At 34.8% G+C, this 24,126-nt stretch overlaps 2 protein-coding genes across 2 annotated transcripts; one reads left to right on the top strand and one right to left on the bottom strand.

Annotated features, from left to right (window-relative positions):
* Positions 1 to 1,942: 1,942 nt before the first annotated feature.
* On the top strand, positions 1,943 to 2,637 carry LOC111391936 (ethylene-responsive transcription factor ERF098-like). The gene has a single exon (XM_023017222.1). It carries the CDS (start codon positions 2,008 to 2,010, stop codon positions 2,428 to 2,430), a length of 423 nt encoding a protein of 140 aa, XP_022872990.1. The 5' UTR covers positions 1,943 to 2,007; the 3' UTR covers positions 2,431 to 2,637.
* A 17,867-nt stretch (positions 2,638 to 20,504) lies between these two features.
* Positions 20,505 to 21,422, bottom strand: LOC111391931. The gene has a single exon (XM_023017217.1). The coding sequence runs from the start codon at positions 21,420 to 21,422 to the stop codon at positions 20,505 to 20,507; it is 918 nt and encodes a 305-aa protein (XP_022872985.1).
* Positions 21,423 to 24,126: the final 2,704 nt, after the last annotated feature.

The raw sequence follows: 24,126 nt of genomic DNA, 5'->3' as shown, positions 1-24,126 counted from the left end.
GGTAAACTGGGCTCAGTTTTGCCAAATAGATCGACACCACCAACGGGTTGAGACAACACCCAAAACCACCACCTATATTCCCACCTCCAGTTGCTACAATATACTCACAAAGAGTTGGACAAGATGAAGAACAATAATATTCCCATAAGAAACCACAAAGGTCATATGGAAGAGGAGAAGCCGAGAAGCAGTCACAGAGAGAGATGAAACATTCTTCATTGTAGAGGCCGAGAGAGAGGCTGATAATATAAGCCAAGCAAGTGACCAAAAAAGGTAAGTTAGGTTAGGTTTATTTAATGGACCAAACAAGACTCGACTCAAAATAATGGGCTTCAAATTAATACCATAGCCCTCTAAGGAAATGGGACGACCCGTGAGCAACACTATTAATAATAGGTTGCTTCTAACGATCCATAGAAATGTGGATTGGGATTGTCTCGATAATTGTGTCAACATATAAATCAATCATATGGCCAAGGCCGATTGATGATAGATAAAATCGGGGTTACATCATAGCTCGAGGATCGTTTGACAACAAATTACCTAACAGTATGTAAAAGCTTGTCGTTAAACAGATAAAGAATAAATGGATTTAGAGAACTCTTTTGACTTGATTTCATGACCATAGCTATGTACTACTTTGTTATGATTGGATTTCAATCATCTCATTTGAAAACTAATTGGTATCTTGTGAGGATAAGCTATACCTTTTATGATAGTCTACCATCATTTGAGTGATACAATTACTAGACTTAAAAGCAGTCGTGTTGCACCCCAAGATATTCACTAAATGCGTAAATGAGCATAGTCTATATTCACTACATATCTTAAATCTAAATGGGAAGAATTATATTTAATATTTGCAAGGTTAAATTTCCAAAATTAGCTACGAGATATTTGTTCTTGAGTTTATATTTAACATCTGATTTTTGTTGACTCCTCAATAAAATTTTGACACATCACTACAATTTTGTTGTTTTAAAGGACCTACTAAACTTCATTTTAATTCTTTGATCTATGAATGGAGGATACAGTTCTCTATAAGAGATATTCATTATAATATCTTGAGTATAATTAAATTAATTCTATTCACACTTTATTTTAAGTAATAGAAAGCCAATATTGATTTGAAATCCTGTATATAATATTTTTTGAGCATTTGAAAGTTTGGTTTCAAAATATTGACGTTGAATTCTATTGTTGTTGCAATTCCATACGCTTCCCATTTTTCGTGCCCTAGGCTAATTCTCTTCCTTCCACTAGGTCTTGCCTCCATAAAGTGGAGAAAGAAACCGAAAAAGGTCTCTAATTTCTGATTTTCTTAAATCTACTTAGTTTGTATAAAATATGATAGATAGAATTATTTGAAAGTTATAGATGAGTTGATATGTTTTTTTTTCTGTAATTAATCTCTCATTCATAAATTTAAAATATAACTCCTTGGACAATTGGATGAACCCTAAAAAGGCTATTACGTACGCACTTACATAAATATTTAATCGCCTTTAGCCACCTAAGGCGACCTGTTGATGTTGAAGTGTCTTCCAACTGCAGCAGCCATTTCTTAATCCTCGAACACAATACGACAATCTTTAGTGGGTGAGTATAGCCATTTTTCATTGTTCTCTATATGATAAAAATGACAGATCAGACAAAAATTAAAAAACACATCTGAAAAGAACTCTTTATCCACCAAAATCTATTGTTTTGAATTTCAAATTCTTTGTAAAACATTGGAAAACTAGGTGTATACACTGAATTGCCATTTTTAGGGCTCAAAACAAGCAATTTTATAATTTTAATTTGCCTTTAGCCAAGATAGATTCTTGTCAAGGACTGTCATTGTTGAACAAATTCCTACCGTCAATTATGACCTGATAAACTTTTTGACCTCTTATATAACTATATATACATATATACACACATACACACACATAGTCATACATTAATATTTCTCTATCTCAATCACCAAATTTGAACCCACATTTGGTTATTGACACTAAATATATGGAAGACCACAAGGAGCAGAAAGAAGTAAAATATCGCGGCATTCGCAGGAGGCCATGGGGGAAATACGCGGCTGAAATACGTGATCCGAAAAGAAATGGCGCACGTTTGTGGCTAGGCACGTTCGACACGGCAGAAGAGGCTGCAAGGGCATATGATAAAGCTGCATATGCTTTGAGGGGTCATCAAGCAATTCTTAACTTTCCAAACGATGACCATTATAGAAGTGCAGGCCTGCCTCCATCTATTAGTTATTCGTCGTCTTCTTCATCTTCATCTTCATCTACATCTTCATCAGCTCCTCTTTGTGATGAGAATTTAGCGGTGGAGGGATCGTCCAAAGGGCACGGCGAACAGGTAATATTCGAGTTTGAATATTTGGATAATAAGCTGCTGGAGGATCTTCTTGACAGACACAAGTAAAGAGAGAAACAGAAAAAGAAATGTTCAAATTGTGGATGACTGGTTTGAATTCGTTTGAATTTTCAAGTAAAAAATGAAAGGCAAAAAGTTCGTAGATTTATGTTCTAATGGGATAATCCAAATTTGTGTTGGGGAGAGATGCAAACAAATAGCAGAATAATCTTGTACCAAAAACAAATAAGTAAAAGGCCCTTTTTGACAATTGTATATGCCAAAAATATTCTAAAGAAAATTAATCAACTCAAACCACAAGATCACAAGTAATTATTTTACGTGAAAAATTTTTCCCGATGTCAGGAATAAAAACCACGGGACCCATTCCAATCAAAACCTCCACTATCGATCAAATAATGGGTAACCAAAATTTCTCCAGTCACAACTAAAGGCTACAATATATATCTCTTCAAGATAACGACAATCTCATCAAAACAATATAAAAATAAGAAAAATATACCCAAAAAATTATGGTTATTGTTCACGAACATTAAACAATGTTCGTGAACTTAAAATTCGATCTCCACCGTTTAGATTATAGCTCTATGTCTTGTGAACCTCTCATCCAAATTTCAGCTTAAATGGACCACGGACGACCTAGGATTGAAGCTTTGATGAATTTGTGCACAGGGGAAAAAACAGTTTTTCCTCGCTTTTCAAAAACGGGTTGGATTCCTGTTTTCTTCAATCTTCTTGTATTTATATTCATCATTAATGTTAAAACCTTAATGGACTTTGGGCTATAATATAAAATCCCAAACATGAGATTTTCTGAGAGGAAATAACCCAACAATTTGAAATTTTCATTTGTTCTTAAATTTCCTTTCAAAGTTTGTGCATAAAATTCCCTTTTTATCTTTTTCAGATTTTCCTCGTTTTCTTTTCACTTCTTGCACTGCCACGGGATCGTCAATGTTTAATTGTTTAGGGCATTTCTTGCACCAAATCACCAAAATACACCAATTTTTGGTGCAAAACCTCTCCAATGTGGCACCAAACTAATTGATGGATGATATTTGTGTCATTTATTTTTAATACAATTAATTTTTACTATAATAATAATAATAATAATAATAATAATAATAATAATAATAATAATAAAAATTAAATTTTAACAATTTAAAAAATAATTTTTTATATTTATTAATGAATTTAATATTTTCGTTAATTTACTGTGATTATTTATTTAGTAATTTATGTATTTGTAAAATAAATAAAGAAATAATTTTTAAAATAAATAAATTATTTAGAAAAAAAATGATTAAACACTGTTCATTTGATGTAATAATAGGAGATGATTTTTTAGTTTAGTGTGAAATGATGCAAAATTTACCTCAAAATTTGGTGCATAGTTGGAGATGGCCTTACGGCACTAATTTATAACAAGGTGCAATATCAAAAATCATGTTTTCAAGTCCAAATTTGCTAAATTAGGCTTGTTTATTTTTAATTGGTAGGTTGATGGGAGAAAGAGGAGATAGATGAGAAAGAAAGATAGAGTGAATTTGTGAATTGCTTAAAAAATAAAAGCATACTCCCTTAAAAAAAATATTTTCTTTATTTTCAAGAAAAATATGATCACGTGACCAAAAGTAGGAAAATATTTTTCATGAAAAAAATATCAATCAAAAATCACAAAAATAGGAATTTGGGTGGAAAAATAATATTTTTCACGAAAAATATTGACACTCAAACGCACTCTAAGCTCATCGAACAAGATAGGTTCTTGAATGCGTAAAACAATTTTACAGATACTTTGAAGCCCTAATTTGAAAATTAGTTACGGCTTTGTTCAATAATTGCTTTTTATTTTTTCCTTTGGCATATCATGTAGCCACGTGGGGCAATTAAGGATGTTTTGATATAGAATTGTCATGGAGAAACCAGAATGTACCACAAACAATTAGCACTTCTGAAGAGTAATGTTTCGCATCCAAAACACATCCTTAACTTTTTGAAAATATAGCAAAACTCGTTGTTCCATCGTTTTGATCATATTTAAATGACTAATTTTTCCCTCTTCAAATAAAGGGGGGAAAAGCAACTAAATTAAAAATAGAGAAAAAATTACAATAGAATCACAAATCTTTTCAAAAATTATAAATAGATCATCGTCTTCTCCAACCACCCCATTCGGGCCATTCCCCCACCAAACCACCACCATTGCCCCAGCACATAATCCCACACAACCCCAAGCTTAGCCTCGTTTGATTTAGCCAAAATCAGATTTTAATAAAAGTTGATAAAATACGTGATTGAAAAAAAAAATGGACAAAAAAACTAGAAATGGGGGCAAAATATAAACTTAATTACTATGCTCTAGACGGTAGCCATGAAAGTTTTTATTCTTGTAAGGATTCACTTGCACTGAACTTGAAGACTCTGCACCTATAAGTCGGCACAAATTCAATGTGAATCTAAATGCTTTATTTCTCAAAAGTTAAGGAGTCTTCCTGTAAATTTCATAATTAGAAGCCTGACAACTGAACGACGATCCGCGTTCAGCTTTGAACTTTAGATGACAAATCTTCGTCCATGGCAGTAGAAGGTATTTTGATTTGGGTTGCTGGAGAACGCGGCATGTGTCACCTCGTACACCTTCCCTCAACGAAACCTATAATTAACCAAAAAAAATAAAAAAATAAAAAAAAAATAGAAGGACAGTGCGGGGCTCGCAACCCCAGCATGGAGAGTTCGATTCCTGGTTGGAGCAGCTGAGTGTTGTAATAACCAGAGGAAGGGTTGGAACAGTTTGGTGATGTAATAACCATGGAGGAGGATCCCTTGGGGCCAGGAGTATAAAGGCTGTTCGAACCCTGGTCAACTTGGGCACATCCCGCGATTTACCTCCTTGAGCTGCTGAGGGGCCGGAAGTTCAGGGACGAGGATATAGTCTGGCGTAAGTTGGGACACCTCGTTAAAAAAAAAAAAATATATATATATATATATATATATATATAATTAACCAAAAATAGGATATCCTAATTATCGATTTACATTATGGTTTTCACTAGACTCTAAAATTCGATTAACCTGAAATTTCTCCATTTTCTACGGATGAAGGTCTCGAAGAATAAAAAGGACCTTCTCCTCCGTCCGTTAATTTATCTTTTAAGTTTGCAGAGACTGTGGAGACTTCCATTTCCCATTATTTCCCGTCTCCATCTCTGGTACACATTTCCCTTCTCTCCTCTTCTTTTGGCTCTTTTTTTTCCTTAATTTTTTTTTTTTTTTTTTTTGTTTTTTGGATTCTCTTCATTAAGCCTATTTTTATTAAATTCCCATTTAATGTTGAAGTTAAGCCCATTTAATTTCAAAAGTCCAAGGCCCAATTTAATATAATGTTTCTCAAAAAGGCCTCCATGCTTTCTAATTAATGCAATTTAGTCCCGTGAGTCAATTTATTTGTGCAACTGCTGTCTTCTTTAATTTAATTCAATTCCTTCAATTTTCAAAGTATGGAATTTGAACGCCAAACTTTCCCTACAATGGTCAATTAATCCTCCCTTCTTTTCCAATTGTTTTGAAACGGGTCCATCACTGAAATAAATAAAAATTAACATATGTTAAGTTAAATTAAATAATTTGACGACATAAAAATTTATTAATAAGGTCCGAATAAGTACACAAAATACACTTTTCAAATCACACCGTCCCTCTATTTTTTTTTATTTTTTGTTTTTCTTCACCGAACTCCCTCAGCCTTTTGCCAGCTTAGCCTTCATGAGGCTGGTTTGAAACAATGGTGGGTCATGCAGCCCAACAGAGGAGAATAAAATAAAGTAAATGGAAAAATTGATGAGTACGAGATTATAAGATAGAAAATGAAAAATCAGGCCAATAATCAGAATTTGACAAAATCCTAGTATTACTCACAATAAACACAATTTTATTTAAAATAAAATGAGCCATGCTACATTATCATGGCCACCCGCGCACATGTGAGCGAAGGTCCTACACGTTAAGACACGTGGACGGTCTAGAACGAAAGAATCAGAGGCGTGAGAGTAGCTCAACGACGCGGGACGAGAACGTTCGTAATCCGACGGGATGTTCGTAATCCGATTGTACAATAATTACCAATCGGTGCTCATGAATGTAAATGTAAATATGTATAAACTCGTATTGTGTTGTAAGATAATATGAAAGAGAGAGTAAAGTGTGGTTTCTTGTATTGATTCTTGCATTAGTCCTTCAATGTTATACAAGAGAAGTATTTATAGTGTTATATGTGAAATGGCAACTCTTAGATGAGGTGGCACGTGGCCTCATTTCTTTAATTCAAACATCCAATTCTAGACATTATCCTTGACTTGCTAGCTTGCTGCGCATTTATTGCTTATGCAAAACCCCCATGCTAATGACAAGACTTGACATGTATTCTTATGACAAACGTTCCATCAATCATTCTAACAAGATCTTTACGTAGAAGATCTCTTGAGAGAAATGATCATGGAATATGTTCCTTCATGGTTTGGGGGCTTCTGCTTCAGCTACGGATTCAAGGCTTCTGCCACTCACGTAGTACTTTTGCTTTAGGGCTTTGGCTACCTTCACAGGCCTCGGCATATGGGCCTCGGCTTGAAGGGCCTCGGACATACAAACCACCTCGGCTGGAGCGTCACGTGGTTCACATTGAGTAGGTCATAGGCCCACATAGGTTGGTAAAGTTTGACAACAAGTAACAATGATCATGTGACCTTTGTGGCCAAAAAAGAGAAGGAATTGTTACTCGTAATATGGTGAATTTTCAGATTGTGACTTCCTGTATACATGACAACCAAAAATGAACATTTGTGACTTCGAGATTCTTCTTATTTTATCATTAATATAAATGTGACTCTAGAAGAATTAAGTGGTTATAAATGTTCGAATCGTTGAACTCTTTAATGGTATGTGATGGAACCTAAAATTGTGATTCATTAGTGGCGACTATAAAAAATTTATGTTGCGATTCAGCTAAAATTTTTGTGAATCAAATATTTTTCCAAATGTTGAGGAAATTTTATTGAATTCTGGTCCTATGTTACTTAACTCAATTTCGTGACCTGTAATTGATGTAATAAGGTCTCGTTTTGTGACAATTATAGTTTTGTGACCATAATGATTTTGATTTGGTGCCCATTATTTTCATGATCTAATTTTGGTGTTTGGTGGATATTATAATTGGGATATAATTAGAATTGATATACGTTTCCTATACATCATCGAAAATGTTTGACAACATCATTTCCCTCGTAAAAAATTGGGTAATATTTCATAGTTGACATCTTATAATTTTTGTCCTCCGTTTTTCAAAGATCTCATTTTAATATTGCCAATTGATCGAACCTCCGAGTGCCATTGACGGGTGCTTCTTTGTTATGCATGGAATATGAAATACACCTTGGCCCAAGATAACATAGGCCATTGCCGAGGGCTTAAAAAAGTTATCTCCAAAATTCAACAATTTATTTCTATTTGGGTCTCTAGACTTTAAAAAGAAACGACAAAATTGGTCTAAATAAGAGACTCAAATTACTTGGATATTTAACTTACATTCTTGTTTATGAAAAAAATGAATCTATAATTAAACTATTGCCCACTGCTATATTTTGTTGTGTTTTAGTATCTACCAGATCTACCCGAGAGAGAGAGAGAGAGAGTCAATGCATTAAAAAAATTGATAAATAAATCTCCCGTATATTTTTTTGCTAACCTTATAAAATTTCTTTAAAATTTATAAATTAATTTTTATGAAGGTTAAAAAAAATCCTATTTATTTTAAAACTGCTCATTTCATTTTTCAAAAGTTATAGAGAAATTGAATTTGAATTGACCATAATTGATGTTAAAGAGATTTCTACGTTTACTAAAAAAATAATATTTAAAGGCCTCATAACAGTTTATTGTCTATGACCTCATAAATCTCGAGGCCAGTCCTAAATACAGTGAGCAAATGCAATGGATCAAAGAAGAAAACCAATTCTAAAATTTGTAATTCTTAGTTTGAACAATCATTAAAATAAACGGAAAAGCAAAATTAAATTTTAATCAGCATTGAATGTCATTTAGGAGCCCTCATGAAATCATGTTGATTACATAGTTCCTTCCATCGTAAGCAATGTGACATCATCAAATAATTTGCTAATGAAAATTAAAATAATGCTAACAAATTTTATACATAATAAGCTTTGTTTTGACTCAATTATTTTCTGAAAAGTCAACAATGACAGCAGGAGTTCCTGTTTTCAATATATATTTTATTAAAATAAAATATTTGATTAATAATGTATATTCGGATTTTCATGTTTGAGAATATAAAAGATGATGTAACATTATCTTTTTTGTATAATACTTTTCTTGTTGAACTCTTCAATATTTTATGTTATTTCGAGAATTCAATTTAGGACTGTCAAGGACAATTGACAAGAATAAAGGGCGACATCGTTGTTGTAGCTCAAGTCAGAATAAGGTATCATCGGATGTTGAACAGTCATTCTCACAATCAAGCACTTGTGCCCTAAAGCTTGAGCGATTATCTAACCATATTTAATTTATGAATTCCCTACTAAGAATTCGGTGGAAGGAACTAATGTAAAATAGATGCTTGAATGGATTGAAGAAGAATTGGATCGAAAAGGGAAAAGGTAATGGTGCAAATGTGGTAGTCTAGCTCCGATTTGGGCCTATAATATCATTTCGAAAGAGAAGGACGAGATGGTGGATTTTGATCATCAGAGTTCGTTTAGAACTTGAAAACTGCTTTTAAAATTTTAGTGTTATTTTTGTCATTTAAACAATTTTGAATTCTTTTCAATTTTAGTTTGTTTAAATTGTGTTTTCATGTAAACCCTTATAAATAAATGGTTAATTCATCATTTTCATCCTCTTTTCATTAATGAAATTCTTAAGTTTATCCAAAATTCATATTTTTAAGGTTTTCGCTTAAATTTCATGTGACACACCATTTTTTATTACATTTTCTTTTATTGTCAGCATATTGCGTCATCAAATAGTCATCGAGTTGTTAATTGAGAAATTAAGATGAGATTAATGAAAACAAATTTGCATCGTCAACATATTGTGTTATTAGAAAATGCTCACAATAAAATATATGATTAATTTATTCTACTTCTAAGAAATTACACCATAATTATGTCGCTTAGAGTGTGTTTGATTAGCATTAAAAATATCACATAGAAATGAAGATATTTTCCTTGTTTTGAGGAAAACAAATCTTACTCCCCCTAAAAAAAATGTTTTCTTTAAAAAGAAAATTAAGCATATTTTCAAAAGTGAGAAAATATTTCCAATAGAAAAAATAGTAATCAAACACTTTGAAGTAGGAATTTGGATGGAAAACTGATATTTTTTCATGAAAAATAAAAGCAATAAAACATGCCATTAATGATGTAATAACATTAATATTCAGAAAATAAAGAAGTCTCAACAATTTAGGATCGATAGTATGACCTTAAAGAGGTTTCAGGATTTTAACAACGGCTCTTTGATGTAAAGTCTATTCAACGAAATATAGATGAGCTATTAAGGGAAGTTTGTAGAATATACCAAAAAAGGTTTATCGACAAATAAATAATTGTTTACTGGACCTTTTTAATTCTCGTCTTGCTGTCTTGGCTCGTCTTGATATTTGTTGTGGCAATGTATAAGGAACATTCTCCATTTCAAGTAAGAGGATTTGATATTGCACCATTTTCAACTCTTATCAAGATTTGTAGTTTTTCAAGAAAAGGTCCCTCCTTGTCTCTCGTCTTTGAAACGACAAGAAAATAATTTGAAATAGGTATTTTCGGTACTAACTGGTCAACTTTCTTCGAGAGCAGAAAGAAGCGAAGTAGAGGACATTCCTTTATTGAATTCGCTATTGGCTTTCTTTTGACCACGAGTGGCGTACTATGGTTTATGATGGTTGAGTTGTGTTGACTTCAAAAAATGTACTTCTAATGTGATCAACAGATCCCAAGACCTCTCACGTCTAAGCAAGTCGTATTCCTACACACTAGGACAAATCGTTAGCCACACATAACCTTCTCCAATGGGGGTGGAGTCGACTGCGCACACTCCGACGATCAAGTTAGTTTTGGAAAGACATATATGAGTGTGGGAGGGCTTTTAACATGAGCCTCCACTATAAAAAGGGGGTGGTATTGGGAGTAAAGAATGCAAAGAACAAAGTTATAGTATCAAAGTCTAAATTTGCATTACCTTTGGAATGACACCAAGTGTGAGTTTTTATAGTAAAAGAGGGTGAGTAAGAGTCGTTGGATGAAGAGACACGTGGACTCATCTTAGCGGCTAGAGCCTCTTGTCATAGGCAACAATTAGTCAGGCTTAGGCTCAAGTGCATTTAATGTTATGACCATTTCCAGTCCTGGGCCTGACATGTAAGACTAGACTTGACTTGCTAATTGAGTTGAGCCGCCCATGCAGTAAGTTGTCACATCACCTACTTGTATGAAGATCTTCCCTAAGATGTCTATACCTTTCTCGTCTCATTCATGGGGCTCAACCCTCCATTGGGGTTTGGCCAATAGGAGTTGGCCATCGGAGTTAGCTATAGGGGTTCGGCTATGGTGGCTCAGCCGTAGGGGCTCATCCACCGGGCTCGACGAAATTGCTACATGTGTAGAATGATGTGGAGTGCGGGCCTAAGTTCTCTTGCGATGTAGTTGCCATTTGGCAATACTTAGAGCCTCATTGGAAGAGGCGTAACAATAGTCCCCCAAGTTCATGTATGGATATTTATATAATGCGTGAACTTGAAAGTTAGGATTGACAATGCTTAGAGCCTCATTGGAAGTGGTGTAACAATGGTCCCCCAAGTTCATGTATGAATATTTATATAATGCGTGAACTTGAGAGTTAGGAGAAAGAAAAAGATCGTGGAATGCCATATAGTCCCCGAAGTCCAAGTATAAATATTCGTATAATGCGTGGATTTGAAAGTTAGGAGAAAGAACAAGATCGTGGCATTAGGCTTGTTGTACTTAGTGAAAGCCATGATAAGACTTCAAGAAGAAGAGGTGATGCCTGTTATACTTAGTGGAAGCATCGATGGTGCTTGAAGAAGAAGAGGCGATGCCAGGGAGAGGCGATCTTTGGAAGAAACGATGCCATGGAGATGAGAGCCTTGGAAGAGACGATACCATGGAAAGACGAGCCTTGGAAGAGGTGATGCAATGGAGAGGCGAGCCTTGGAAGAAGGCGAGGCCATGGAGAAACAAGCCTTGGAAAAGGCAATGCCATGGAGATGCGAGCTTTGGAAGATACGATACCTTGAAGAGGCGATGCCATGGAGAGGTGAACCTTGGAAGAATGTGATGCCTTGAAAAGGTGATGCCATAGAGAGGCGAGCCTTGGAAAAATGTAATGTCATGGAGAGGCGAGCTTTGAAAGAGGCGATGCATGGCGAGGTAAGCCTTGGAGGAGACGAGCCTTGGAGAGTGGTGACACTTTGAAAGAAGCGATGCCTTGGAGAGGCTAGTCTGGGTAGTGGAAACCTCGATGAGGCTTCAAGAAGATGAGGCGATGTCATGTGGAGAGGCGAGCCTGTTATACTTAGTGGAAGCCGTGATGAGGCTTCAAAAAGAAGAAGAAGCTACTATGAATGTTAGTAGCTTATGCTAAGGTGATGTAGAGGCGATGCTCTGCATGTTAGCAACTTGTGCTAAGTTGATGCAGAGGCAGCCGTTTATAAGGTCGAATTGAACTTGGCCAAGGCCCTTTGTAGAAGGAAGAGGCCATCGAAAAGAGGCGGCCGCTTATATAGCCAAATTGAACTTGGCCGAGGCTCTTTGTAGAAGGAAGAGCCTATCAGGAAGAGGCGGCTAGTGATAAGGTCGAAATGAACTTGGTCAAGGCCCTTTGTAGAAGGAAGAGCCTATCAGGAAGAGGCGACCATTTATATGATCGAAATGAACTTGGCCGAGGCCCTTTGTATGAGGAAGAGTTTACCGGAAAGAGGTGGCCAGATTAAACTTGGCCGAGGCCCTTTATATGGCAGAAGCACTGTTGAATAGTCCAATATGAGGCCTCTATGCTTGAAGAAAGCATGGTTGGGGAGTTGAAGTATTGCTACAAGGATGAAGTCTCTGAAAATCGATGAAACATTTTGCGTAGAGGTGACGTTTCATGTTTCAGGGATGAGGCCTCTTAATTCTTCAAATTTGTCCCCTTCTTCAGGGGTTCTCCCTCATAGCCTCTTCTTAAGAGGCCTCCCATTTTTTTCAGGGGTTATTCGATTAATGACTCCGCTTCAGGGGGTATGAGCTCTTCCGCTAATGGCTTTTTTTTAGTGGGCCTCACCCTTTACAAAGGTCATGCGTATTCCATTACATTTGTAGGAAGAACTGTTGCATGTGACTTTTGTCTATAGGACTTCTTCTTCAGAGACCTCTCTTGATTTCCTTGGGTGTCTATCTTTATTACTTGCACTTATTGTTGGTGGATGCCCATTTTATTGAAAGAGGGGCTCTTTTGAGTGGATTCTGACCTTAGAATACTGATTTTTCAAGGGGTGTAAACACCGAAAATGTTGAGTTGAACTTTAAATCTTCTATTTTTTGGGGCTTCGACTTGCCCTTTATTCAAGAATAAAACCTTTTTGAAGGGGGAAGTTTAGGCACTCTTTGTATGCTGTTTCCATAGGATGTTCGTGGTTAGTGTCGATTCCCACAAACGGCGTCAATCTATTGGCTTAAAAAAATGTACTTCCAATGTGGCCAACAGATCCCAAGACCTTTCATGTCCAAACAAGTCGTATTCTTGTACACTAGGACAAACCGTTAGCCACACGTGGCCTTCTCCGGTGGGGGTGGAATCGACAGCGCACACTTCGATGGTCAAGTCAGTTTTGGGAAGACATATATGAGTGTGAGAGGGCTTTCAATGTGAGCTTCCAATATAAAAAGGGGGGGTCGGTATGGGGAGTAAAGAATGCAAATAACAAAGTTATAGTATCCAAGTCAAAATTTGCATTACCAAGTGTAAACTTTTATAGTAGAAAAAGGTGAGTAAGAGCTGTTGGATGAAGAGACACGTGGTTTCATCTTGGTGGCTAGGGCCTCTTGTCATAAGCATCAATCAGTCAGGTTTAGGCTCAAGTGCATTTAATGTTATGAAGATTAGCAGTCCTAAGCCTGACATGTAAAACTAGACTTGACTTGCTGATTGAGTTGAGCCGCCCATGCAATGAGTTGTCACATTACCCATTTGTTACAAGATCTTGTATGAAGATCTTCCCTAAAATACCTCTACCTTCCTCGCCTCATTCATGGGGGCTCGGCCCTCCATTGGGGTTCTGCCAATAGGGGTCGGCCATAGGGGTTCGGCCACGGTGGCTCAATCGTAGGGGCTGAACCAACGCAGCTCGACCATGGGGGCTCGGGCAAATTGCTACATGTATAGAATGATGTAGAGTGCGGGCCTAAGTTCTCTTGCGATGCAGCTGCCATTTGGCAATGTTTAGAGCCTCATTGGAAGAGGTGTGAAAAGTTGTCTAATCAATTCAGTTCTATAACGTATTTATTTAAAGTTAGACTAGAATGATTATCTCAAAAAATCTCTCTTGCATTTTTAATAACAATATACATACTAGTTAGGGCTAGAACATTATTGATCACCCAATTTGTGACTTGAATTCGTTTGGTTATTGAACTTTTTTTTTTTTTTTTAATGAAAATCAGTTGTTGAATTTTAACTTTTTTCTAGACACTTCGCTGATGTGACAATTGAAAAAATAAGTGTCATTGAAAATTAGTTAAGACATTGTTTTTTTATATCAATAATTAAGACGAAATAATGTTCTGTTGGACTAATTGCAATTTCAAAATACACTTCCTAAAAATAAAAATAAATCCGTTAACGAATCATTTATCATAACTCATATTGGTCATTAGTCACGACACTAACAAAGTGTTTAAATTGAAATAAAATTTGAAAATTCAATAACTAATTCAAAACAAGAAGCTTGATAACCATGACAAGTCTATTCTAACATAATGATCAAACGTCTCTGGTGACGTATACCTAAATGCGTGCAAATATTTTTATTTGATATTATTACCATGATATCTGAATTAAACTTTTTTTTAATAAAAAACAAAAAGGAGACCAGACAAAGACGGGATTAATAAGGATGATCTCATTTTAATGACGTTAATTAGCTTCCGTATGTATTGTGGCCTAAGATTACACATCGCATTAGTAAATCATTTGTTTCTCTTAAGGAAAAAAAAAAAAAAAATAGAAGAAGAAATTTTCTGTTGTTGGTCAAGCACAAAAGTCAAGAAATTAGTCGTTAAACTGCATATTTCACACCTTTATTTAATGGAATAAGCCATTTGTACAATGGACTTGTACAACATGCTTGACAATAGTGTAAGTGTCAAAAAAATATTGATGGGAAAGATAAAGTATTTTTTAAACTGTCCAATGATAAACTGTCACATAACATGTTGTCAAATTTGTTGTAAAAATCATTGTACAACAAACATGATTCAGTTAAAGCCAGCAAAATTGGAGAGTTAGGTATATATGTTTAGATGAGTTAATAAAATGCGACTTTTAGATTTGTTCAAATTTATATGTTTTATGCTTAAATCTATGATAAGTCAATGTTTTCAAGTAATAAATAACGCTGTTTGATGACATGTGATACTTAATGACTCTACGTAGAATTTAATCTTAATATTTTTAATCTAGTGATCATTAGCGTAGTTGTTAGAAACTTGAATATCTATTTCTATACGAAATAATTTTAGTGGCAATGGTGTAATTCTTTAAAACTCTAGTGACCATTGACATAATTAATCATTTTAAGAAAATATAGCCCCTGTTTGAACCTCATTTTTTCCTATTCTTTCCGATTATTTTTTTACAGTAATCATTTTCACCACACGTTCTTCATTAAAATAATATTACACGCAAAATCAAAAAAAATTCTTCTTTTTTAACCATAGATTTTTCATCAATTTACTATTCCTAATATATTACAATAAATTAATGTGGCTCAAATAGGGCCATAGTAATTTTGTATTATGTTCACGGAAAATAATATTTCGATCTAAACCCACAAGTGTACGGTTCGTAACAAGTAATAAAGTGATATTTAGAATTCTGAATATCGTCTCACAGATATTGAATAGTCTAATTTTATTTATCTTGACCTTAACCGAAACAAAATTGCCAAAAGTGATTAACCTAAACTAGGTATGTAAATGTGTATGATTTGAATAAATTAATATGCAAACTGACGCTTAGATGAACTAAAAATGTAAATTGAATGTTTGGAACGCAAGTTTGATGTAATCAATGAGGCCTTGTTTGAGCCCCATTTTGGGAGAAATAATGAATTTTTGAGTAGTGTATTAATGAGAAATGTGAGATTAAAAAATAAGGAAAAATTTTGAAGTTGTGTATAATATTAATTTATTAGGAATGTGTGGTTGAAATGATGTCAAAATATTGTTGAAAAATGTATTTTTTTTCAAAAGAAATGGGGCTCAAACAAGGGCTGAATGCATAACGCACTATGATCACGAATCCTTTAGCAATGCTCAATTTAATCCTAGTTCTATAATTTGACAACACTCTGAAATTATGAAGAATCAATGCTCCTAAATCTATCCAACAGTCTCTCTCGAGCAAAGTTGAACCTACTCTCATATATCACCAGCCTATATCTTTATGACAGGTGCAAATATATAAGAATTTATGTAGTTTTGTAAGCACTTAAAGATTCACGCAGAGTATAGCGGTATATCTCTATTCCCTGTCGAACTCTATGATGATTTGTACATTGTCGAACCTATTTTCCTTTTCTCGAATGCAAGAAATAAATCACCACACTCACACAATTATGGGCCCAATAATTATTTAAAAGTTTAAATCTATATAAATCATTCAAAACATTCAATACGTATTTTAATGTCAAAAATATAGAAAAAGTAATAAAATATCACATTACAAGGTTCATCGATTTCCTAATACAAGAATTTCTAACCTAACATGGAGAAAATTACAAAATACATAAAGAATATAAAATCACCCCGGTTAATTAATTGCGTGAAATCCCACCCGTCGTTGTATTTTTCTTCATTGTTGTGGCTCTAAATTCTCTCCAATATATGTTTTTTTCTCCTTCCCAATGTGTTCTCTTCATTTAGGGACGACTCTAAGGTTTTAAAATACCTCAAAAAATTTGTTTTCATTAAAATTTCAGTCAGAATAGGAAACTAAAAATTTTTCGCCACGATTGGCCTGGGCGGTTGCCCAGTTCAAAGTTTTCTTCTCGATAATTGTTTTTTGACATTAGGCAGTCACCCACTCTAAACAATTGGGCTATCACTCAGTTATAAAACTTTCGAATGTTGCATTTTAATTCTCGAATTCGATTCTTGATTCTTTTAAGTACCTTCTCTTGCATTTTCAATCATTTGACTTTTAATTGCGTCCAATTGAGCCCACAACACCTTTAATCTTCATTTTGTGGTCCGAATCGATTATTGAAATGTTGCAGTTTAGTCCTCATACTTTGGATTTCTCCATTCTTCTTTTCTTTTCTCTTGAATTCCGCTATATCCATCAATATAGTCATACAAAACAAAATTATACATAATTAAGTCATAATCCAAATACTTTGATCAACAATTAATTATATTTTATGGCCCGAATAAGTGTGTAAAACGCACATATTACTAGGAATGATTTGACTAATCTGACTGTATTCATGATAACCATTCACTTTGTTGACGATTGACCTATATCTCAAAGCGAAATAGGAAGTGCATAAAGTAGTCAAAACATTATATGAATATTTTGATGCTATGAATATGAATTAATGATAAACAATGTAATTCATGCAACTGTGGGTTGGCTTCTGATTTGTCCATAAACACCTATCAATAATCTTAAAATGTAATTATTCAAGTCACAATAATTGTGAAATAAGCTTGATGTGAATTAGAATAACGTTAATTGGTTGGTGTATTATGTGCTGAGTTAAATGTTTGAACACTCATTGAACTTTACACAATGTCACGTTTCACTCATCGAACTTACATTTGCACCCAATTACTCACTAAACTTTGTACAGTTGCACTCCATCACTCACCTCCCAAAATCCGTTAATAGCTCTTGCCTACGTGTCAAATGAAATACACACATGACTCGTTAAATGTTTCCAGCTCAGAATTAAATTCTAGGCCAGTTAGGGCTGGGCAAATCTCCCGAACCGAACCCGAACCCGAACTGAACCGAACCCGACGATCCTTGTCAAATTAAATACTCGAACGGGTATTTGAATTGAGAACCGACGGGTACGGTTCGGTTATCGGTTCTAAACCAAGAACCGAAAAATGGAATAAGAATCGAATCTTTCTAATTATTTTTATATTAAGTAAATCAAATTATTTTAGTTTTAATTTTTTCTAAACAAATTAACAATTTCTAAATCCAAATTTTTGGCCCAATAATTTGTTTCATTTCTAATTTTTTAATTCTTGGCTCAATTACCCATTTTATTGTTTCATTTCTTAGCCCAACAAGATACAATCTACTAAATAACCCTAAACATCTATACTAAAGTGCATAACGTTGTCTCGACTCTCGCAGCCTCACTAATATTCCAAAACCTATACAATCGTCGGCCGACAATATGACCTCCAATCGAAGCTGTGACATCCACCGATCGAAACTTTGACCGTAGCGATCATTTGAATAAGGTAGTCTATTAGTTTCTGACATTCCAAAACCATTGAATGTATCATTAGTTGTATTTATATAATGTTGTTATAAATGTTAAAAAATTTAATTATAGCACAGAACCGAACCGAACTGAACGGAACTGAACTCGAACGGTTACATAATTATATTTGGACTCGATGGTTCCATTTATTAGATATTCGAAAATTTTGGTTCGGTTCAATTCTCTTTAAAATCGAACCGATCCGGCCCACCCCTAAGGCCAGTAATTAATTAATTGTCATCTTCTTCCCAACATGCCAAATAAATAAGTATTTTTGTAGAGCTACATCTTATTATAGTAGAAATAAATCTTCTTACGTAAATCGAAAAATCATTTTATAAATTTTTATTTTTCTTATTACCAAATATACGTATCGTAAAGCAAAAAAAAAATAATAATAATAAATTAATTAATTAAAAAAATTAAAAATTATAGACACTCCGCGCTGCGCAGAGTGTCTATATATATCTTTTTTCTTTTGGCTTTCCGAGACGTATTCAATGTGAAAACTTGTTTTATAGTATTCTGGGTTTCTGTCAAGTACAATAACAATTGTAAATTCAATAACAAAGTCATGCTATATACACCTATGATAAACACCAAAGACAGCCATCTTCAATTAATTGAGCATATATGCGAGTTAGTTAACATACAAAACAGTTTGCATATACAAAATAATTTGCATCGAAGTAATCCCCAAACTTATGCTCACAGTTAAGCTACATTATTAGTCAGTTTCCACATCAAAATTCAAAAACAGCCCAAAAATCAGCAACTTTCCTATACTTTAAGGTTTAGGCTGACTCCTAAAAGTAGTTCTAAGAAACGTGGGCTTCAATGTGTTGCAGTCCTAACAAGTCTCCTAGCATCCGCTCTTGCTGCTCTTGATCTGAAAGACGCATTGTTTTGCTTATCCAGTTCTTCAAAATTCATTTGCTCAATAATCTCTTGTGTGTGAGACGATGGTCCAATTTCACTAAATGGGATAGAAGCTCCTGGCCCTTCATCCTGAAAAATTGTTGTTGTTGGTTCCTAATGTCGGGTGTGGGCATGAATTGAAAACTTTGAAACTCTTCATATGGTTGGCTCAAACTAGCTCCATACCCTCGGTTTGGCACCAATTTTCCCTGATGACAAAATACCATCAAAACCAGTTAATAAACCATAGTCTGACATACAGAAGTAAACCATATACAGAAATACAGAAGTAGATAATGTAGTGTCTAGGGCTTACATTGATCCTTACGTCCTCTGACGCGTGCCTTCTCGAATTAACCGGCTCCAATTGTCCTTCATACCAGTCCTACAATTGGAAGTGATTTTCTTGAGTGTTTTTCGAATTGTAAACATCATTAAACATTTTAATTACTACTTACGTCGAAAGGTGCATCAAGCCTTCAGTGATATCTTTTATTGTGGCCCTTTAATCCACGGATTGAGCATGTCATGGACACCATTCCTTTTTTCCTAACATGTGATCGTCCATGGGAGCGTTCGATAACATCTTCCTCGGCTTGTTTCCTCCTTTTCTTTTGCTTTCTTCCCCTTTGTGGGGTATTCCATAAAGGTGGCAAGATAGGAAGAGTCTCTAATTGAGGCCACAATCATCTCCCATTAATTGGATTCATAATGTGATCATAGCATCTCAAATGTGTATCAATGGTGTAGCAGTTGTCCACGAAATCCTCAATTTCATTTCTAATCTCCCGTATAACGGCAGTAACGTGACTACATGGTATTTTCGTCAACTCCCACCTTCTACACGCACAATTTCATTCTTCCAAGTCGACGACATATGTCCCAGATTTGCAATCCACTTGCCACCTAGGCTCTCCTGAAAAATGTAATGTGCATTCATTGGCCATCTCAGTTATCTTGACCAATTTTTTTTTTAATTCTCGGACACAATTGCCCTCCATATCTCCTCATCTTTCTCCGACGTTTCTCGATCCTTGTCATGAACACTAATTGTACATCTGTCAACATCGTTATGATTAACTTCTCCCTATCGTCAATCAACATCTTGTTGAAAACTTCGCACAAATTGTTCAACAAGATGTCACTTTTCGACTGTGTTTTTGAAATGAGATTTACTCCATTCGACCGCAGGCCTCTCTGTTAGCCATTTATGGGCACCTTCACTGAGTTGGAGAATCTATTGCATCCACTGTCTGTAGTCAGCCAATGTAGTTGACTTAGCAGCTCGCCAAAGTAAATCCTTCAAAGTCTTTCCCTTGAATCTCGCATTGAAAAAGTTCGGGTACATGTGTTGGACACAAAACCTATGCTCAGCCTCTGGAAATAACTCGTCACTTACCTTACTTAAACCCTTCTATCTATCTGTCATCATATTCCAATCAGTCCCATTTCCCATTTGAATATCCTCAGCCAGATATTTCAAAAACCATCTCCATGCAATTGTGTTCTCTTTCCGTACAACTGCATAAGCAACTGGATAGATACAATCATTTGCATCTAAGTGGACTGCAGTGAACATTATACCTCCCCAAACACCCCGAAGGTGGCACCTATCTACTCCAATTATCTTCCTGAGCCCATGTTGAAACCCCGATTTGCAAGCACTAAAACAGATAAATAATCCTTGAAATACTTGTCCTGTTAGTGCTATCATCACTGTGGATCCTGGATTGGTCCTCAAGACCTCTACTGCATACGACCTCAATCCTGCAAATTGTTCTTCAATAGTCCCATTTATCAACTGCTTTGCATATCTTATAGCCTTCCAAGCAACATTTCGCGTAATATTTAGCTTCAAATCTTCCTTCACGGTTGCTTGCATACTTTTCGTTTTCCACTCCGGATCCACCTTAAATTGCTCAATATACCGATGGACTATGAATATATAGTTGCAATGACGATTGTACTGATCCCGACTGTATGTGTGTGAAGGTGTATATGACTTCACTTGCACTGTATCTGAATTATTCATCTTAGAAGCCCATACTCTCCATTCGCAGCCTAGTTTATAGATGCCTTGAACTCTTTTTTCATCTTTCACCTTACACTTCACATTATATCCGTTTATTGCACCATACGTTTGAAGCGCCTTCCTGAAATCTTGAATAGAACTGAATAATTGTCCCACCTCAAACTGTGGATCCCGCATATCCATATCAGTTGTAAATTTTAAAAATTGATAGCCAACCTCATCGTCAGATGACATACCAGGCAACAATTCTTCAGAGGAGGGACATTTTAAATCATCAAACTCATGGTCTTCATCGTGCATGGTTGCTGCATGGCCGTCTTCATTACATTCCGTGGCCCCCACATCATAGCTTAATTCAACTCACTCTGTCACATTTTTTTCAAATAGCAAATCATCTTCACCAGACGATATATTATTGTCGGAATCAATGAAGTCCGAGTCATCCTCCATATCTATAAAAAAGAAAAAAAAAAAGAAAAAAGGGAGAATTAAAGACTCGTAAAAATTGCAAAATAACAGAACCTTCATTATATTCCAAAGTGCCCAACTTTAGCATATTAACATAGGCAAACAAAGCTATATCTAACTTCTATTCTTTAAAACCCACCCTTGCTCTATCGTGAAACCCATACTGTATTAAAAAAAAAAAAGTTTGGAATTTACCTGGATTCGGCCCTTCCATGTGGATTCTTCACAAATCCAACCTTTCGCAGTCAAGGTAAGGGTTCACAACATCTCTGCGACTGGAGTGGAATTTCGTTTGGATTTTGTGGGGTTACATTTCTTTCTTTTGGATATAGATTCACGATTTCAAAAGGAATCAAGTCTCACGCTTTCAATTTCTTTTGGCTAAGGCGTGTTTGGTAGTTTCAAATTACTGACTGAAATTTAATTCTGAGCTGGAAACATTTAACGAGTCATGTATGTATTCCGTTTGACACGTAGGCAAGAGCTATTAACGGATTTTGGGCGGTGAGTGATGGAGTGCAACTGTACAAAGTTTAGTGAGTAATGGGGTGCAAATGTAAGTTCAATGAGTGAAATGTGACATTGTGTAAAGTTCAATAAGTGTTCAAACATTTAATTTATTATGTGCTTGTTTGATATGAATTTTGATAATTGACTTTTTTTTTATCGTTAGAGATAAAGTTAGTCCTACCTATAAAAGAAGAATTCAAAAATAACGACTAGAATAGTGAAATAATAGTTAAAAATTAATTTTAATTGGCTTAAAATATATACTAAACAAGTTCTATAGAATCAGAAAGTGACCCGCAAAAAGGAAGTCGTGTAGATATATAAATTATATATATTTTATTCCTATATGGTTAATGATTCATTGATCTTTATTTAAAAAATTGATTTAATTATTTTCACTGTTATATCACCTGAATGACATTTTTATCGTCTCAGCATGATGACGTCACCAGAAGTCGTGACAAAATAGAATATAATTTTAAGATTTTGGGTGGCTAACAAGTGGAAAATAATGGCATGTGTTAAATATAATTAACGATCACATCATTTGGATAAATCAAGTCATATAAAAGGGGATTGGTCTGCAAATGTCCAATTATTTGACACTACTATTTCCCAATCTTAAGTGTAGACAACTAGCTCTAGTTTTAAAATATAAGCTTAAACCATGTGAGAGCAATTAAGGGATTGAATTCGGACTTTACATACCAAGCATTGTCGAACTAAAAGGTGGCTACTGGAATTTTAATTCAATTTTGAATCAATAGATATAAACTTTTTCCCGAAAGACTGAATTACTTGGGATGCAAAAGCAGAAGCATAATATCTCTCTCTCTAATTGTAGCATATACCTCTCACGATGTTTGAATCAACCGACATCAACATATGAGATCACATAAAAAATAAGCTTGAGGTGAATTATTTGTTGAAGTGTGTTGTGTATGTCTAGGGAGAAAATCTCAAAATCTGTGAAAAAGTGCTAGAAGGTGAAAATACGTAATCTTGTTGTGACACCTAGTCCTAAAATGTGTAATTGTGTTATTGTAACATAATTTTTGTGATAAAATGCATTCAATTGTTCTACTGAAACATCATTGGCTGACTTGCCTTCAAGACTCTCTAGGTGATCACTCTGAGTCTACCACCTCTTCATGAAGTTTCTATGCCGATTGGAGTTAATAAGACTGTGATGTGAAACCTTAGTCTCAGTTAGGTGAAAGGGCCAAGAAGAAAAAGGGTGAGTAGGTCTTGATTATGAAGCTCAATCATGTCAAGGGATAAATCCAATATCATATAAAAACATAAGAACATTAACTAATATAAAAAAGTTTGAGTTAGTTTTCTTTATAATGTCGATTTTTTAATATGAAACCTCAAGTTTTAATAAATCCAAACCAAGGTTTCAAGACGATAAATCGGTCGAAGATAGTCTTCCAAAAAGACACAATTGATAAAACCCTTAAAAGTCTTCATCAATCCATTTTTTTTCCCCACACCTTCAAGGTTTAAGTTTGAATTCTTCCACATGGTATTAAAGTTTGACCTTTCATAGTCTGTTCTCATCGTCTTTGACTAATCCGACATAATAATCAAATGTCACGTAGTGACACATACCTAATATAAAACCAATCTTCTCTCTTTTTTGTAATTAATTTAGTATAATGTCTAAATCATTTCTTAATAGAAAGTAGAACACCAGATATGCAAGATTAATCATTGATGAACTCATTACACATCTGCTGTGTATGCCTCATCCGGGTTCGGAACGCATTTAATAAAGTCAACCTTTTGTCTACTCCAGGAAAAAAGAGAAAAGTCAACTAATATGCCATTTAAGTATAGTAATACAGTATCTTATACGGAAATGATACAACTAACAGCTTCCCAAAGTAAAAGCAGTATCCTTACCTAGTACATATGTTTCCTTAATTTTCCCGAAACAAGTGAAAAGGTACATGTGAAGCTGTAAGAAAAAAGTGGTTATCAAATAGAGTAATTAAGAAGAAGAAAACTGGGCCGGGGGGGG

Source organism: Olea europaea, unplaced genomic scaffold (assembly GCF_002742605.1).
Source record: "Olea europaea var. sylvestris unplaced genomic scaffold, O_europaea_v1 scaffold858, whole genome shotgun sequence".
Lineage (NCBI taxonomy): Eukaryota > Viridiplantae > Streptophyta > Magnoliopsida > Lamiales > Oleaceae > Olea > Olea europaea.
Note: the sequence above shows the minus strand (reverse complement) of the source record. Positions and strands in the feature narration are given on the sequence as shown.

Bases quoted from the DNA above. Each gene is read 5' to 3' on its own strand.
- LOC111391936 (XM_023017222.1), top strand. From the start codon at position 2,008: ATGGAAGACCACAAGGAGCAGAAAGAAGTAAAATATCGCGGCATTCGC.
- LOC111391931 (XM_023017217.1), bottom strand. From the start codon at position 21,422: ATGCACGATGAAGACCATGAGTTTGATGATTTAAAATGTCCCTCCTCT.